The sequence below is a fragment of the Crotalus tigris genome, unplaced genomic scaffold, assembly GCF_016545835.1.
Source record: "Crotalus tigris isolate CLP2741 ecotype Arizona unplaced genomic scaffold, ASM1654583v1 scf7180000018371.15429387391:27106975, whole genome shotgun sequence".
NCBI classification, from domain to species: Eukaryota; Metazoa; Chordata; class Lepidosauria; order Squamata; family Viperidae; genus Crotalus; species Crotalus tigris.
This window is the reverse complement of record NW_024096970.1, coordinates 21,236,592-21,254,642: the sequence shown is the minus strand read 5'-3', so window position 1 is coordinate 21,254,642 and position 18,051 is coordinate 21,236,592. Positions and strand designations below refer to the sequence as shown.

The 18,051-nt window shown below is 36.9% G+C and overlaps 1 protein-coding gene across 3 annotated transcripts in view; it reads right to left on the bottom strand.

Moving 5' to 3' along the window:
* The window catches only part of LTBP2 (latent transforming growth factor beta binding protein 2), a 134,894-nt gene that overhangs the window by 82,514 nt on the left and 34,329 nt on the right, over positions 1-18,051 (bottom strand). For all 3 annotated transcript variants that reach the window (XM_039351740.1, XM_039351741.1, XM_039351742.1), the window contains exons 4-8: positions 17,116-17,303; positions 14,421-14,591; positions 13,383-13,574; positions 10,384-10,649; positions 49-151 (exon numbers count right to left, since the gene is read on the bottom strand). In XM_039351740.1, coding sequence (XP_039207674.1) covers positions 49-151; positions 10,384-10,649; positions 13,383-13,574; positions 14,421-14,591; positions 17,116-17,303 — 920 coding nt within the window. The remainder of the gene's footprint in view (positions 1-48; positions 152-10,383; positions 10,650-13,382; positions 13,575-14,420; positions 14,592-17,115; positions 17,304-18,051) is intronic.

The window sequence follows — 18,051 nt, the reverse complement described above, 5'->3', positions numbered from 1 at the left end:
CTCTATAGGAAATCTGGGCTAGAAATATTCTCTTTAGACAGTAGTTACCTTGTTTCATTGGGCATGGAATGCATCTGCTGAGACCCCAAAAGGCTCCCACACTTCCACAGCAATCCTCATACCTTGCCAGACCAGGCAATGGATCAGCACACTAGAGATGAAAAAGTGACATTAGAACCTCATCATTCCCATATACAAAGAAGAAAGAAGATATGAACAAAAAACATGGCAGAGGTAGAGGAAAGACTCACAAAATTTTGAATTTAGCAGGAACCCGTGTTAAAAGATATACTCCTTAAGCAAATAAGGTAGTGAAAGAATACTGAGTTATTAGACAGTGCAATGTCCCATTAAAACATAAAATGGTCATAATGTAATTGTCCTGAATGAGTGTTTGGACTTAGCTCAGCTACAATTTGAATGCAGACAGACATTCACTATATTTGGAACAGAAGTTAGATTTATTAAGAAAAACATAAAGATAGAACAGCTTACTTTAAATTTATTTAATTTAATTTAATAAATCAATGTAAATAATAAAGTTAAATAATTTTAAATAATAATCACATTTTGAAGAGAAGGAAGAAAGAAAAAGAGATGGACAGAAAGTTCTATTTGTATGTTAAACATAGACTCATTCAACTTCCGGTGGCGCTGCACTGACGATGGTGGCTACTTTGTAGTCGTCCTCCTTAGAAAGTGTTAGAACCGCTGAGAACAGCAGACATCAGCTGTTCTGCGGTTTAAAACCTCCTTCCTGGGCAAAGGGAGGGAGGGGAGTATCACCCTGAATAGTGGTAGAGCCTCTGAAATCCCCAAAAGAATCTTTTGGGGGGGGTGAAAAGAGTGCTCCCACGGAGTTCAGGGTGTCTCCGCTTCTCAGCTGTCTTTGTCTCTCGTTGCTGGGGACAAAGCAAGACACCGCTCCCACCTCCGCGATTAAAGAGAACTGGTGAGTTATTTTAAAAGCGGACAGAGCTGAACAGAGGATTTTACTTTTTGATTTTATTTGGACTTAAATTTTTAGATTTATTTTTATGCTTTTTTTTTCTTCTGTGGAGAGGGAAAGTAAAATGGCGATTGGCAGTTTTCTTTTTTTTTTAAGGGATTGGAATGGAACAGACTTGGTTACTTAATTACTTCTTTTTTATAATGATTTTTTTTTTGAAGGAGGATTTGGGTTTTAGGAGGATTATTTTCCCTCTTTGTCAATTTTTTTTTACTTTTTTAAGGGATTTTGTTTTTGTACTTTTTAAGGAGGAAAGAAGAAATATTTTTTTTTTAAAAAAAGAAAAGATGGCTTCAAAGCGCCAAGTAACTTCTACAGTACCTAAGGTGGCTTCTTCTCCTGCGATATTACCAGCACAACAACCTAAAGCCACACCACCATCTTCTCCTCCTTTGCAACCAATAAAGGTAAAAGACTTGCAAGATATAATGGGAAATGTGATAACTCAAATTAGAGGTGAAGTGAAGGAGCTTTTAGTGGAGAATAACAGTATTTTGAGGCAAGATATAGTTTTGGCTTTAAAAGGTCTTGCTTCTGTAGTTGAAAAATTGGATTCTCGTGTTGAAGAAGTTGCAGACAAAGTGGAGGTGCTGGAGGAAAAATTTGAAGGAATGGAAAAAAAGGTGGAAATTTCACAAGATGAAATTGTTATGTCTCAATATAGAGAGATGGAATTCGCTTTAAGAATTAGGGGCCTGAGAGAGGATATGCAACAAGATTTGAGAGAGATGGTTGTAAATGATTTTGCTGTGATTCTGGGCAGAGAAAAAGAGGAAATATCCAGAGAAATTGAAAAAATATTTAGAGTCAACTCTTGGATTGCAAAGCAAAGAAATCTGCCAAGAGATGTGGTAATTTACTTTGGGAAAAGATCTCTGCATAATGAAATCATACAAGCTTTTTATAATAAGAGGTTTCAGATTGCTGCACAAGATGTTATAATTTTAAAGGAGATCCCATCTAAAATTTTAAGAAGAAGAAAAGAGTTTGTTTTTTTAGCAGATGAACTTAAAAAGAGGCAGATGCCATTTAGATGGGACATTCCGATTGGAATAGTGGTGAGCCATGCAGGGACACGTTATAGACTTAATACTGTTTCTAAAGCAAAGGAGTTTTATACTTCAGTCCTGGGAGCACGCTCATCACCACCTATAATGTTTAAAACTTTGGATGGGAAGGAGGTAGAACAGCAGTCTGAAGAAGCTGTATTGATGAAAGCTGGAGAACCACAGGCTGCGTGGTTTCAACAAGCTGAGATGAAAGAGCAGAGAATGACTCGAGCTGCGCATAGACGTAAGGAAAAGGAACAACAGAAGAAAGAGGTTAAAGAAGTCTCACAAGAATTTGTTTCTGAGCCTGTGGGAGGAGCAAGACCTAAGAGATCTTCGGTGCAATCCTCAATGGTAGATCTTCAAGCAGTCTTCTCCAGGCTATTGGATGAGGGAGATGGTAAAGCTCCTGACATGGAATGTTAATGGCCTTAATTCCCCTCAAAAGAGAAAGAAAATATTTCATTATTTGAAGCAACATAACAATGACATTATTTGTTTGCAGGAAACGCATATTATTTCTAAGGATCAAAAATATTTAGCTAATGCTCGATTGGGATCTCATTTTGTATCCTTTGCTCCTGGGAAAAAAGGGGGTGTAGTTATTTATGTTAAGCAAAATTTATCAGTTGGTTTAGTAGATTCTGATCCTCAAGGGAGATATGTAATGATTGAAGTGGGATTGTATGGTAAGAAAATACTTATAGTAGGCTTGTATGCACCAAACCAACAACAGGAACAATTTTATAGGTTGTTACATCAAAAATTGACTTTATTGGATTATAGATCTGTCATATTAATGGGAGATTGGAATGGAGTTTTATATACATATAGAGATAAAAAAGGATTTTCTACTTCTTTTAAACAGGCTAAATTACCTAAGGCCTTTTTTGATTTGAAAGAGGACTGGGAGTTGCGAGACTATTGGCGAGAACATAATATGGAAGAAAGAGACTTCACCTTTTTTTCGGATAGACATCAATCTTTTTCAAGAATTGATTTTTTTTTTATTACAACGGACTTATATTTTAGGGTAAAGAATGCAAAGATATTTCCAAGGATATTGACAGATCACAACCCAGTGTGGATGGAACTGGCTACTGAAAAAGAGGAGAGGAGATCTTGGAGGTTGAATGAAAATTTATTTAGACAAGAAATGAATGTTCAGAAACTTAAAGAGTATTTAAAGGAATATTTTGTATTGAATATGCATAAGGGAACTTCAATGGCAATGGTATGGGATGCAAGTAAAGCTTATATGCGTGGGGTTTTGATACAAATGAATAAGGCTTATAGACAGAAACAGGTGCAAAAACATAAGGAGTTGGAAGATGAGATTAAATTAAAAGAAAAAGTCTTAATTTCGAATCCTACAGATGAGAAGGTTAAGGAATCTATAAAATTGCTTAAATCGCAATTTAATATGTTAATGGTGGATCAGACTGCAACCAATTTACTTTATATGAAACATAATACATTTTGTAACGCTAATAAGCCAGGGAGGCTGGCTTATCAATTGCGAAAGAAACAGAAGTTGAGAATTATAGATAAAATAAATCATAATGGTAAATTGGTATATCAGAAGGAATTGATTAAGAAATCTTTTTTAGATTACTATACAAAATTATATATGGGTAGGAAAGTACAGGCTTTAGATATAAATAAATATTTACAAGATGCTCATTTTCCTAAGTTAACAGAAGATCAGAAACAAGAAATTAATGGATTGGTTACTATAGAGGAAATTGTCACAGTAATTAAACAATTAAAAGCAGATAAAGCACCGGGTACTGATGGATTGACATCAATTTATTATAAGACTTTGATAGATGAGATGATAGAACCCTTAAGGGAACTTTTTAATAATATATTACAGGGATTAGAGACCCCCTCCCCACCTTGGGGCAGAGCTTTTATATCCTTGATTCCAAAAGAGGATCAAGATCTTACTTTATCCAAAAATTATAGACCTATATCTCTTTTGAATATAGATTATAAGATTTTTTCGAAAATTTTAGCTAATAGACTTATGACTGTGTTAAATCAGTTGATACATACGGATCAAACTGGTTTTATAACTGGAAGATATATGAAAAATAATGTTAGACAAATTATTAATTTAATAGAATATTTGGATAAGAACAACCAGATTTCTGCAGGATTGATATTTTTAGATGCTGAAAAAGCTTTTGATCAGTTAAATGAATTTTGGAGATAAAATTTTACAGGCTCTTCGATCCATTTATCAAAAACAAACGGCGCAACTTATAGTTAATGGAGGTTTATCAGAGGTATTTCCAATCGAAAAGGGGACTAGACAGGGATGTCCATTGTCGCCTTTGCTGTTTGTTTTAACCTTGGAAATTTTGCTGATCAAAATTTGTGAATCACCTAATATAAAAGGAATAGAAATCAATAAAAATGATTATAAATTAAGGGCCTTTGCAGATAATTTGGTTGTTACTTTGTCTCAACCAACTTATTCTGTATCGGAGCTGTTACAATTGATAAATCAGTTTGGACAAGTTTCAGGTTTCAAGATCAATAACAATAAGACCAAAATATTGTCAAAAAACATGACCAACTCGGATAAGGAGATTTTAGTTAGACTGACAGGTTTCGAGGTTGTTAATAAGGTAAAATATTTGGGGGTTATCTTATCTGCTTCCAATGCAAAACTGTACAAAAATAATTATGAAAGGCTGTGGTTTAAAATACAAAAGGATTTAGAGAATTGGAAAAAGCTGCAATTGTCTCTATTGGGGAGAATAGCAGCGATTAAAATGAATGTCTTGCCAAAGTTTCTTTTTCTATTTCAAATGATACCCATTTTAAAGAAAGAAGCAAATCTAGATGAATGGCAGAAAGGTATCAATAAATTTGTTTGGGTAGGGAAAAAACCAAGAGTAAAACTTAAAATTATACAAGATATACGAGAGAGAGGTGGACTCAAGGTACCGAATTTGAAATTGTATTATGATGCTGTGGTTTTAACATTAAGTAGTGATTGGGTTAATTTAACAAATGTAGATATACTCCTTTTGGAGGGGTGGGATTTATTATATGGATGGCATGCCTATTTAATTTATAATAAAAAATTTGATAGGGTTTTTAAGTATCATATTTTAAGAACTTCTTTACTTCGGGTTTGGAAGAAATATTATAGAATTGATTCAAGAATTCCATTATGGGCTATTCCAGGGCATGCAATAGAAGGAATAAGGAAAGGAGTTAAGATGGATAATATCTCTTATAAACAATTACTTAAGTGGGATGGTAAAAATTGGCAATTAAAATCTATAGATGAATTAGCACAAGAAAATATTAATTATTCATGGTTTCAGTACAGACAATTATTGGAAAGGTGGAAGATAGATTATAAAGTGGGTTTGCTTAGAGAGGATGAGAACTTGTTAAAAGAAATTAGAGATCAAAGCCGAACCCACATAAAAAGAATTTATGGTGTATTAGTGGAATTGGATTCAGAAGCAGAATTAGTTAAAGATTGTATGGTTAAATGGGCTCAAAATTTTGATGAACCGATTCTATTAGATACATGGGAGATTATTTGGGTGAGGAATGTTAAATTTATACAAGCGCAAAATTTACGGGAAAATTTTTATAAAATGTTTTATAGATGGCACCTTGATCCACAAAAAATGTCTCGTATGTATTCGAATTTGCAGCCTAAATGTTGGAGATGTGGTTGCTTGGATGCAACGTATTATCATATCTGGTGGTCATGTAAAAGCATAAAAGCCTTTTGGATTAAGATATGGTGGAATATTCAAAGAATTTTTAAAAGAAGGGTAAAATTTACTCCACAATTGTTTTTGTTGGGTATTATTTCTGATTGTGATGACAAAGAGATTATTTTAATGTTAAATTTAATTACAGCAGCAAAGTTGTTAATAGGGCAATATTGGAAGAAGGAATCTTTGCCTACTTTGCAAGAATGGTTTTTTAAAGTTTCTTACTTAGATGAAATGGGAAAGATTTCGGCTTTCTTGAAAGATCAATCGCAAGAGAAGTACTTCTTGGTGTGGAAAAGATGGATAAATTTTATACAATATAAGTATGATATAAGAAAATATCATTTAGTTTTTGAATAATTTATATTTAGTTTAAGATATTATTTAGAAGTGTAGAATAGTTTTGTTTTTTGCTTTTTTTATTATTACTATTATTTTTTATTATTTTTTTATTTTCTTCTTTTTCTCTTTCTGTTTTTTATATATAATGGAGTTAAAGTATTTAATTATTTGCTTATTGAATGTAATTATATTTGTTTAAGGTTTATTTGGGTTCAAAAGTTTTTTCCTTTTAAGTTCTAGTTAACCCTGTATTCAGCTCTGGGAAGAATGGGGGAGGGTTTCGGCGTGGGTTGGGAGGGATTGGGGAAGGGGGTTTTATTGTAAAATTGTAAAAATTTATAATAAAAAAAAAAATAGACTCATTTAATTAACAATAGGCCAGGTAAGAGACAGACACACTCTTCCCTTTGCCATTTGATCATAGATGCAAAGAGATGATATAAAACCCAAGACTGTAGCTAAAAAAGAAACTTGATGCTCTCAGAGCCAACTATATATTTTAAGATAGTAAATAATCTCTCAGACACGAAAATGAAAACCCATTTTTGTCTTTGTTCCCTGAAAAGACACAAGATAGAAAAATGTGGGGTAGACAGAACCACCACCAGATGGATCCAGAGCTGGCTGACCGGCCGTACTCAGCGAGTGGTCCTCAATGGAACTGCATCTATATGGAGGGAAGTGTGTAGTGGGGTGCCCCAGGGCTCTGTTCTGGGCCCAGTACTCTTCAACATCTTCATCAACGATTTGGATGAAGGGATAGATGGGGAACTCATCAAATTTGCAGATGACACCAAGCTGGCAGGAATAGCCAACACTCCAGAAGACAGGCTTCAGATACAGAAGTATCTGGACAGACTTGAACACTGGGCACTAACTAACAAAATGAAATTCAATGGTGAAAAAAGCAAGGTTCTACATTTAGGCAAGAAAAACCAAATGCACAATTACAGCATAGGTGGCACCATGCTCAATAGTAGTAACTGTGAGAGGGACCTCGGAGTCCTAATAGACAATCACTTAAATATGAGCCAGCAGTGTGCTGCAGCTGCCAAAAAGGCCAACACAGTGCTAGGCTGCATTAACAGAGGGATAGAATCAAGATCACGTGAAGTATTAATACCACTCTTCAATGCCTTGGTAAGGCCACACTTGGAATACTGAATCCAGTTTTGGTCACCACGATGTAAAAAAGATGTTGAGACTCTAGAAAGAGTACAGAGAAGAGCAACAAAGATGATTAGGGGACTGAGGCTAAAACATATAAGGAACGGTTGCTAGAATTGGGTATGTCTAGTTTAACGAAGAGAAGGACAAGGGGGGACATGATAGCAGTATTCCAATATCTCAGGGGCTGCCATAAAGAAGAGGGAATTAAGCTATTTTCCAAAGCACCTGAAGGCAGGACAAGAAGCAACGGGTGGAAACTAATCAAGGAGAGAAGCAACCTAGAACTAATGAGAAACTTCCTGACAGTTAGAACAATTAATCAGTGGAACAGCTTGCCTCCAGAAGCAGTAAATGCTCCAACACTGGAAGTTTTTAAACAGAGACTGGACAGCCATTTGTCCGAAATGGTGTAGGGTTTCCTGCCCGAGCAGGGGGTTGGACTAGATGACCTCCAAGGTCCCTTCCAACTTTACTACTATTATTATTATTATTGCTTCAGTTAACAACTGTGGCAAGAAAGATGATAAAATGGGCAAAACAATATTAATATTAGGTATGAGGTATTGATCAATGGATCATGTCTTAAAAATGACATAATCAAGCAAAGCCTTTGGATAAAATAAAATAATTGTCTATTCCAAGACTGAAATATATTACCAAGTTGGATGGTACACAGTTCAGATATTGTAAGGACATACTGTACGTGTCAAAGATTTTTCATTTATTAAATGAGTCTTTTTTCCTGCCCCAAAAGGCCTCTGGATTGTAGTCTTCCCCCTTAGAAATTAGCATCTGCAATCAACAAGCCAATACTGGCATTAATCCACCACCCAAATGGCCATGTGCCCAGGGATCACATTCCAATACATTTGGCATCAGATTGAATCTGAAGACAAAAATGCTTTCCGCTCTGGTTTTTTACTCCAGTTAAATAACTATATAATAGAATAAGAACAATTTTTTTCTCATATAATTGTTCAGCTCTTCTTGAAACCATCTTTAAAAAGGGAGGGAGGGAGAGATGGAGGGAGGAAGAAAGAGAGAGATTATTGTTTCAATCACATGAATGTACTTTCCCAAGAAGCTACAAGGGAAATTAGCATGGAATTCCATTTTTTCCCAAGCATTTTATCTATGATCTACTGATGACAGAATAGCTTTTAAAAGGGCAACCTTTAGACCTAGATTTCTTGAATTATATTGGGTCAGACAGAAAACAATAAAGAAAATGTTTGAATTCAAGATAATTGCACTTCAGGGTCTGCCTGAATCATCTTTATTTTCTTTATTAATGAAAAGAGCTGTTTGAACAATTGCAAACTGCTTCAAGATATTCACACTACTGAATCTACCAAATTAGTTTCCTACTCTGCATTCAAAATCTCCAGGGAAATAGAATGCACCTGTCTAAAACTTAGATATTTCAATGTCATGCACTGTGACGTTATCAAACAGGAATACAAGAAGCTGCAATGAGGATGCTCCTCAAAAGGCAGCAAAACATTACAGTCTTCTATGGTTTCTCCTTGTGACTTGAAAACAATTCAAACCACCACTTTGTGCTAATAGTAAGATGCAAACGACAGCATATCACTCTGGTTTTAAGTTGATGCTATACTGCAAAAAAATAATAAAATCTAATTGGTGATCATTTCTTTTTAAAAAAATGAATCAATAGCTACATCCCTTCCAGACCTACAATCCAATAATTCTTTTTCTACAATAGTGTTGATGCTCTGGGTTTGTTTGTTTTTTGCAGTGATTCCTGTCTTCTCAGATGGTGAAGAGAAACCATTTCAAACCTTAACCCTTGTGGCTTTGTGCTTTAATGGTCTCCTCCCATAGTATAAAGACCTTCTTTCTGATCTTTATAAATTTGGTTAGTGGCATCTGTTTAAATAGCATCTATGTTGCCATGATGCTATGATGACTTAATCTTTATGGCATGATGGGTGACTATTATTTTAGGGACTCCTGGCAGGTTGCAGGAGGCCACAATGACCCTGAAGAAAAGAGCAAAGTAGAATTTTTAAATCCAGTTTTGTCATTTGGATTGGAGGAGTAGAGTAAAAATGGGCCATATAGCTTCTATTCCCACTCACCCCAAATGAAAAGCAGCCCCAAATCAAGACCCTGACTTTTGCTCCCTAATAACTTCCCACTCCCTTAATGCCTCCCTACCACAAACAAGCTGAAACCAGCTCTCCCCCCCCATGCTAATGGCAATACTTATTTTTGTTTACAAAAAACACTGCCAACAGTTAAATATTTTGCCAATAGGTTTCAGCAATGTGGTCTCTTGATCCTGTGAGAGGAGTATAAATGGGTGGCTAAGATGCTGTGTGAAGTTCTATTGGTTGCTAACTTTGCTCTATGAGGAGGATAAGGGGGAAGAGTCTACACCAGTGTGGCGAACCTTTTAGAGACCGAGTGCCCAAAAACTGCCCCGCCCCCTGCCCCGCCCCCACCCCACCCGCCTGTAGGGCCAATCACCGCCTCCACGGCCTGCCGCAGATCGCCCAGGCGGCCCAGCAGTGCCATGGTGGCCACGCCCTCTGCACTCCACACATCTGTGTGCGACGGGACATGAGAGTTGAGTCTTGTCCCTGCTGCCTGTCTGCCATGTGCTTGGCTGTGCTGCTTCACATGGCCTGCGCCTGGGGGTGACTCTCCTTCAGGGGGGATGCTGGTGAGGAGGGAGCTGTGGGGGGAGGTGGGGCTGGGGCAACAGCATGCATGCCCACAGAGAGGGCTCTGAGTGCCACCTCTGGCAAGCGTGCCATAGGTTCACCACCACTGGTCTATACTGAGGCCAGGAGACATGCAAAGCAAACTTCCCAATAAGAAAATAGCTCCCAAAAATTCTGAAGCACTGGAGCACTCCAACAATTAAAATGAAAGATCATATTTTCAGCAATTTTATTCTGGTAAGAGAGCTACAAATAAATCAGCTCATCTACCAAGACAAAGACATGAGATTGCATAGGTTAAAGCTACATCTTGAGCACTGTGGAAGAGCTTTATGTTCATATAAAACCCAGAAAGAAGAGTTGTTCCCAACCTTTCCATGTACTGTCTCCGGGTAACATTTTCCCATGAAGCTCTGGGACCTTTGTTGCTGGGTGCTTTCAATGACAATATTATTGTTTGGAGTGATGTTATTATTGTAATGAGAGGCCATTGGAAGCTGGGGTATTTGTACACTTTCCACACTGTTCTCTTCTGATTGTTCTGAGTCACTCTTCACTCTAGCCACCTGATGAATCTGCACGGTGGCTTCCGGGGGATGGTTAATATGCACATTTACTAGGGAAGGGTATATAGAAGCTGAAAGAAAATATTGAAAATTATCATCAGAAACTTGACTTTTCCTTCTATTACAAGCCATAATGAAAATTTTTTAACAAGTAACTAAAATGGCTAGCATCATTCAAAGAACAATTTTAGCATCCATTCTATCCTCAGAAAACCACAGTGTTTGTCAAGATATTGATTTAACAGCTAACCAGCTTATGTAATGTATGTAATGATAGGAATGATTCAGCAGGGTCTGTGTCTCTTTAAGAGCCTTTGTATAAATCAGGGGTTCCCAACCAGGGGTGCTCGCACCCCCTGGGGTATGAGATGATATTCCAGGGAGTACAAAAACTTGGCTTTTCAAAATTATAGTGTATATGACTAATTTGTTGCCATTATTTTGAACTTTTGTAAGGGGTGTGAGAATATATCAGAAGCGTTCTAGGGGTGTGGGGTATAGAAAAGGTTGGGAACCACTGGTATAAAGGGAAGGCTCTGCTGATGTGTTCCTTCTTCTTCTGTTTCCTGCTGTAACTGTGGTTTGTTGGATCCTGCTGTATTAGTTCATTTATGTATGTTCCTGGTGTATGCTATTGTAGATCAGGGGTCTTCAAACGTGGCCCTTTTATGACTGGCTGAGGAATTTTTGGAGTTGAAGTCCACAAGTCATAAAAGGGCTATGTTTGAAGACCTCTGTTGTAGATAGTGTAAGATAAACCACCATTTACTATAGACCACTGTTTATTGTGTTTATTCCTGGGTTATCTCGTGCAATAAGACTGTTCATGCTCTGAAAGGTTATGGGCCCAGAGAGAGGAGAAACCCAGTGAGAGTTGACCCAGAGCCACAGGAGTTGCCTCTATGATAAAGCAAGAAAATATTGGAGTAGGATTCTGTAAAGGTATTAATTTAACAGCTAACCAGCTTATGTAATGTAAGATATAAGATGTAATGATGGGAATGACTCAGCAGGATCTGTGTCTCTTTAAGAGCCTTTGTATAAAGGGAAGGCTCTGCTGATGTGTTCTCCCTCTTCCGTTTCCTGATGTAACTGTGCTTTATTGGATCCTGCTGTATTAGCATGTGTATGTATATTGTTCCTGGTATATGATATTGTAGATAGTGTAAGATAAACCTCCAATTACTATAGACCACTGTTTACTGTGTTTACTCCTGTGTTCTCATGCAATAAGACTGTGCATGTTCTGACAGTGTTTTTCAAATCAAATAGTACGTGCCTCCTGCTGAAAAAAACAGCAATGATCACAATAAGGCTCACAATATATAAGCAAGTGAAATAACATCTGGTTTATAATGAAGCTCAAAGGAAACAACAACAAATGGTGACTGTCATAACAGATAAATAACCATCAGGGCAACATATTGTGGTGATTTCATACAGATCAACAATTCTGAGAGTTGCAACACATCTGGAAAGTGATATTCTGGAGGAGACTGCTATAAATTATAATCCATATAACTGGAACTGGGTTAGATAGATGTTCTGATTTGCAATGCAGATGACTTATTATACAGTTATGGGTCTCCAAATTATGCTGTCATTCTGTATGAAGATAATCTGTCTAACTCCTCTGAATGCGATATGTCACTTAATTCCATGAGACACTGGTGTTTAACATCATCAGTGAAGTTTGCTTTTCCCTCTCGATTCTCCCCCTACATCTTATCCTAACAGATGAACATCCCAAATGCTGTATTTAATTTAGCTTGAAGCACTTCCAGAATGCTCAGAACAAACCGTTTCAAATCTGAAACAACTGTTTTGAATTTGAAATGTCTTGTACAACCCTACTTTTTATATGCCAGACTTCTGGAATTCAGGTATTAAAGAAAAACACTGCACACAGTTATGAAAGAAAAACATTGCACACAGCCATATGTACTTTCCAAAAAGATCTCTCTTCCAGAATTTCAGCTATGACTTAAAACAATGGTTTTGTTTGTGTGGGTGAGAAAACCATATTTTATGTGCATATATTCATAAACACTGCCAGGCAGGAGGATGGAGTGCACAGGAAAGAAAAGAGGACAAGTGCAAATAAACAGTGTCTTTAACAACTCAATATTTATTTAATTATTCATCTTTTCTACATTTAAGTTACTCTGGGAAGTTTACTTTTAAATTATGGGTAATATAAAGCACAACAATGAAACGTAGAAACAAAATGAACGCTATATTGCTGTTCCCCAAACAACCGAGACCAAGAAAGCAGTGCCAGTTTTAAATAAAGAAAAGAATTTGCATTTCAATACATCTTGGCTTATTGAAATAGATGAGTTCTAAGATAGATTTTTTTTTCTAGCTGGTTTAAAAATGATTAAGCACTAATGTCTCTGTACACACCCACATACATACATACACACAAAGACACATACAAAGATATTTCCCTACTTGTAAATGGGTTACATTCCAAGAGGCTGTTCAGAGGTCCATTTTGTTGGCAAGTCCAAAATTATGCTGTGTGCTGGTAGCTGACCTTTTCCCACCTTCTGGATATGGACAGGTTTGTTTGTTTGTATCAGCAAAAGTTCACAACTGGAAAGTTTGTTGGTAACATTTGCATATGACTTTATATATTAACTTTTATACATTCTATTTCAAACATGACCAGTAAACAAGTAGAACAAAAAGCAAATGTCTGCACAGCAGCAAAAGCAGAACTTAGAGCTCTGACATCAAGAATCCTAGACAGGTGATCACTGACTAACGTAAAAGTGAGAAGTCATGCAATTAATACTTACCAAGTTGATTGGACAGAGGAAGGGTATACATAGAATGCTTCACAGACCTGCTTGCCAGGCTATTTGGAATTTGTTTCCTTTCTGCTTTTAAAGCTGGCAGATGACAAAACTTCCCGGTAGAGTTAGATGGGCACCAACATTCATCCCTGCCCACACAGCGCCCTCCATTTAGACATGGAATCTGGCAGAAATCTGTAAAGAAAATAAACTGAATGCATTGAGAAAAATGTATGAATGCTTGTTTCAAATGCAGATGAGCCAGGAGCTGTGTTAATGGGAAGTAATAAACGTAGCCTATGTGTCCACCACAGTATCTCCAAATTCACTCCCTCCCACCTGGAAAGGATACCAGAGGAATTGAATTGCCAACCTGGCCTTATATCTAATGAGTGTGAAAAATCTTCTCATCTATGTTAGCACACTGAATTATATTGTATCTGCTGTAGAGAAGGTTATAAACATGGAATAAATAAATGTTAGTTTTATTGTCCAATTTATGCACTCATTGAAATCAAAATGATAGAAATGATAGAAAGTGTAAGCTGCCCAGAGTTGTCTCTAGATAAGATAGGCAGCATATAAGTAAGTAAGCAAGTAAGTAAATAAAAATAAATAAATAAATATCAATAAAAGTTAGTTACAAAAAGCCAAGCATTGGGCTCCTTTTATTCTAAGAGCCTATGTAAGATAAACTTTCCATAAACTAAGCAAGTCAGTGCAGTCTCCTGCATTCCTTACATGGGCTGGACTGCATCATGGATAAGATAGCTATGGCATGCTGGCTGAGGGAATTCTGAGAGTTGAAGTTACACCTCTTACAATTGTGGAGGTTGTGAATATAAGAACAGTGATATTCTTATACAAAGAATAGGAGAGAGACAACAAAGGATAACTTAGACTGGCCTATTATCTCCAAGAGGGTAGGACAGGTCTCATAGAAAGTTGTTTCTTTTCTGCTTCTGTAGATAATTGCTAACCCCTCCCTCCCCACAAAATAAGGGAAAATTCATTCCAGGTTACACATTTGGGAAAACTTACAAATACGGAAACCAGATTTGGGGTCGTGGTCATGTCCGCTCTGGCTATATAGGGTAGTAGTGTCTCCTTTCTCACAATTATTGTAGCAATGGCCATTGTGACATGTTTGTTTACAGATTGTTGGGGTGAACACTATTTTTATCTTCCTGATTTTTTCTGTCAGGTTAGCTCCTGCAAAAGAAAGAAAAGACATCACAGAATAAAATGTTATGTCTAAGCAACTTGTTTTGAGGACTAGCATGCAGAGTCTATTAACTCTTCTGATTATTGTATGTTATGATTCTTTCAGATTTAAGCAAATTAAATATTACTTTATTATGTGGCCTGAAGCTTAAGCAACGTTTATTATTTTTCAAAAGTAAACCTGGAGAACTAAGTGTAACCTTGGCACAGCAGACAGGAATGGCTTTCATTCTTAGCTCCCTGCTGCAATGACAAGTCAACCCAAGTAGGAAAATTGGAGATGTTGCTTCCTATTTAAAGTGCAGAATCCTGTTTGTTCCAAATTAGGTTTATAGAAGGGGCAATATTTTTTTACATAGTATTTTTTTAAATGAACTCTCATATTAATAAACTTTAAAAGGGCGATTTTTATAGGGATCACATAGAACAAAAGTCTATATCAGACAACAGGATTTGTGGATTACATGAATAAACAGCACATGATTGAAAGATTTAATCAGATAAGAGTTCAGACAGGACCAGATAAAACACCTTATGCATAAGTACACTTGAGAATGTACATGTTTAAAAGCTAATATATTCTTTTTCCCTTTATTTCTTTCTCTCCCCTCCCTCTTTTTATGGGCAATGAGAGGAAACCAAGAACTCTATCCTCAGAAGGTACATTTTGCTTTTTGTTGTTGTTAATTGCGAAGTCGTGTCCGACCCATCGCGACCCCATGGACAACGTTCCTCCAGGTCTTTCTGTCCTCTACCATCTTCTGGAGTCCATTCAAATTCACACCTACTGCTTCAGTGACTCCGTCCAGCCATCTCATTCTCTGTCGTCCCCTTCTTCTATTGCCCTCAATCTTTCCCAGCATTAGGCTCTTCTCCAGTGAATTCTTCCTTCTCATTAGGTGGCCAAAGTACTTGAGTTTCAACTTCAGGATCTGGCTTCTAAAGAGCAGTTGGGGTTGATCTCTTCTAGGACTGACCGGTTTGAACGCCTTGCAGTCCAAGGGACTCGCAGGAGTCTTCTCCAGCACCATAGTTCAAAGGCCTCAATTCTTTGGCGCTCAGCCTTTCTTATGGTCCAACTTTCACAGCCATACATTGCAACTGGGAAAACCATGGCCTGGCCTATACGCACTTTTGTTGGCAGGGTGATGTCTCTGCTTTTTAGTATGCTGTCTAGATTTGCCATAGCTTTCCTCCCCAGGAGCAAACGTCTTTTAATTTCTTGGCTGCAGTCCCCATCTGAGGTGATCTTTGAGCCCAGAAAAATAAAATCTGTCACTACCTCCATTTCTTCCCCATCTATTTGCCAGGAATTGAGAGGGCCGGATGCCATGATTTTGGTTTTCTTAATGTTGAGTTTCAAGCCAACTTTTGCACTCTCTTTCTTCACCCGCATCAAGAAGCTCTTTAGTTCCTCTTCACTTTCTGACATTTTGCTTTAATAATAATCTAAAATGGTAATGCCACTTTTCACATGTCTCAACAAATATGAATAGGTTGTTCCTTTACTCCTCCAACCAAGAAAAAAGGAAGTCAAAGCCAGAACAATCAACTAAGATTAAGGGAGAGCAATGCTACAGAACACAGTGAAGAAAAGGGAAGTCCTGTTCATTGTTCAATTCAAGTTCAGACTGAGAAAGAAGAGGCTGATAGAGTGCAAGGAAGACATTACATGGAGGAGGAAGAGTATTTAAAACCTAGTCCATTCTATAGCAAGGAGAGAGAGAGAAAAATCCAAAATGTTTGATGATATATTGGTGGACAGGGGTGATGGATTAATATGTTCCTGTGGAAAAATCTGTTCTTTTATAACAATTTGGAATTGGTGAAAAAGAACATTCCTTCTGAACATGTACCAGGTACGTTCTTGTTTCTCCTCATTACTCATCACATTAACATCACATATTTAAGAATGAGAAGCAAGAAAAAGTGGGGTGACTCCAGACTTGAAGAATTTAAGCTCCAAGATGCTCCCTGGGTCTGTCCACCAGAACAGATTTCATTTTCCATAGGAATACCTGTTCTCCCCCAAACTTTTAGAAATTTCCAGAGTAAATGAGGGTGAAGAAGCCAAATTAGATGGATAAGGAATAGAGTTTTGTTTACATGAAAGAGAAACCTGCCTGTGTGGTATTAGAAGCTGCCCTCTATAAAGTAATAATGAATTGTTCTGTAGATTGCATTTCCATCTGAATAAAAATGGAAATAAAACAATATATGCTTTATTTTTCAGACAGCATAATTCAGCTAAGTAAAACAGGGAAGTAATTTAGGGTAACAAGGTATAGGCAGCACTATTGTTTCAGTTTCACACATCTAAAAAAAACACTAATGATATAAAGTCTTATTCAGTATAGAATTGCAGTGTACAGAGTGTATCTATGGCTATGATATCCCAAAATGTCTACACCCAATGTAATAAAACTCCACTTCTCCTAAAGCCTGCATCCAGGACCTTTTCTCTGTAAAAACAAAACTAAACAAAAAGAACATGTGATTACTCAGATCTTACCCCAGGGAGACAAAGCAGGTTCCCGATATACCATTTGTGGCCCAGTACTGCTCTGTTCAAATCCATTCCCATTGGGAAGTGTATTGGAAGTTAGATGATCATGATTTACTGCTGGATAGCGACGGACTGTGCGGGATGATCCAGTATATGACTGAGAGGTAACCAGGGAGCTGCTTCTGTTCTGAACCCTGTGAAGATGAAAGCTAAGTTAATATTTGTGCTGAATGATTATGTACCCATTGAAAGTCTTCCTTGTTTATGAGGTTAAAGCCTGCCCGTAGAGAGAAAGGTAAAAAAGCTGAGAAAGGAAAGCCAAGAGGCTCTTTTGATATGCTTTTGAGAATAACAACTCTTTGATTCTTCCCATAACTTAAATATTGCTCATACTTCCATCAAGTAACGTCATTTCAAAATAAAACGAAAAGTTTTTGGACAAGCACCTCTCCACATATCAGAGGTTAAATAGGTAAGAAATATTTTTCCTCACTGATTATGGACACCTTATGTACTAATAAAGAAAAGGGTGTCTTCACATTTGTGATGACCAGATGTGGAATATTCTCCACTTTCATATAACTAGTGCTGACATTACAGCCAATTCAGTGACAGCTCCAAGTCCCCCCACCTTAGGCATTTAAATTCATTATATATATCCACTCTACTGTATTTCTGTCCCTTTTTGGATGTTTACATTATAATATAGTTCTAGCATTTTTACTGCATCAACATATTATTTTAATTTTATTTGTAGATTATTCTGATATTGCAAAGTGTGTATGAATGTAGTTCATCTATTAACTTATTGATCAAAGTCTTTTCTTTTTCTGTTGTATTATTGAATAGCTCTTGGATTACAGCTAATTATTTAAAATCATAGACTACCTTTATACTTCATCTTCTGAAACACAAGCAAACTTCTTAGCTAAATTACTTCTA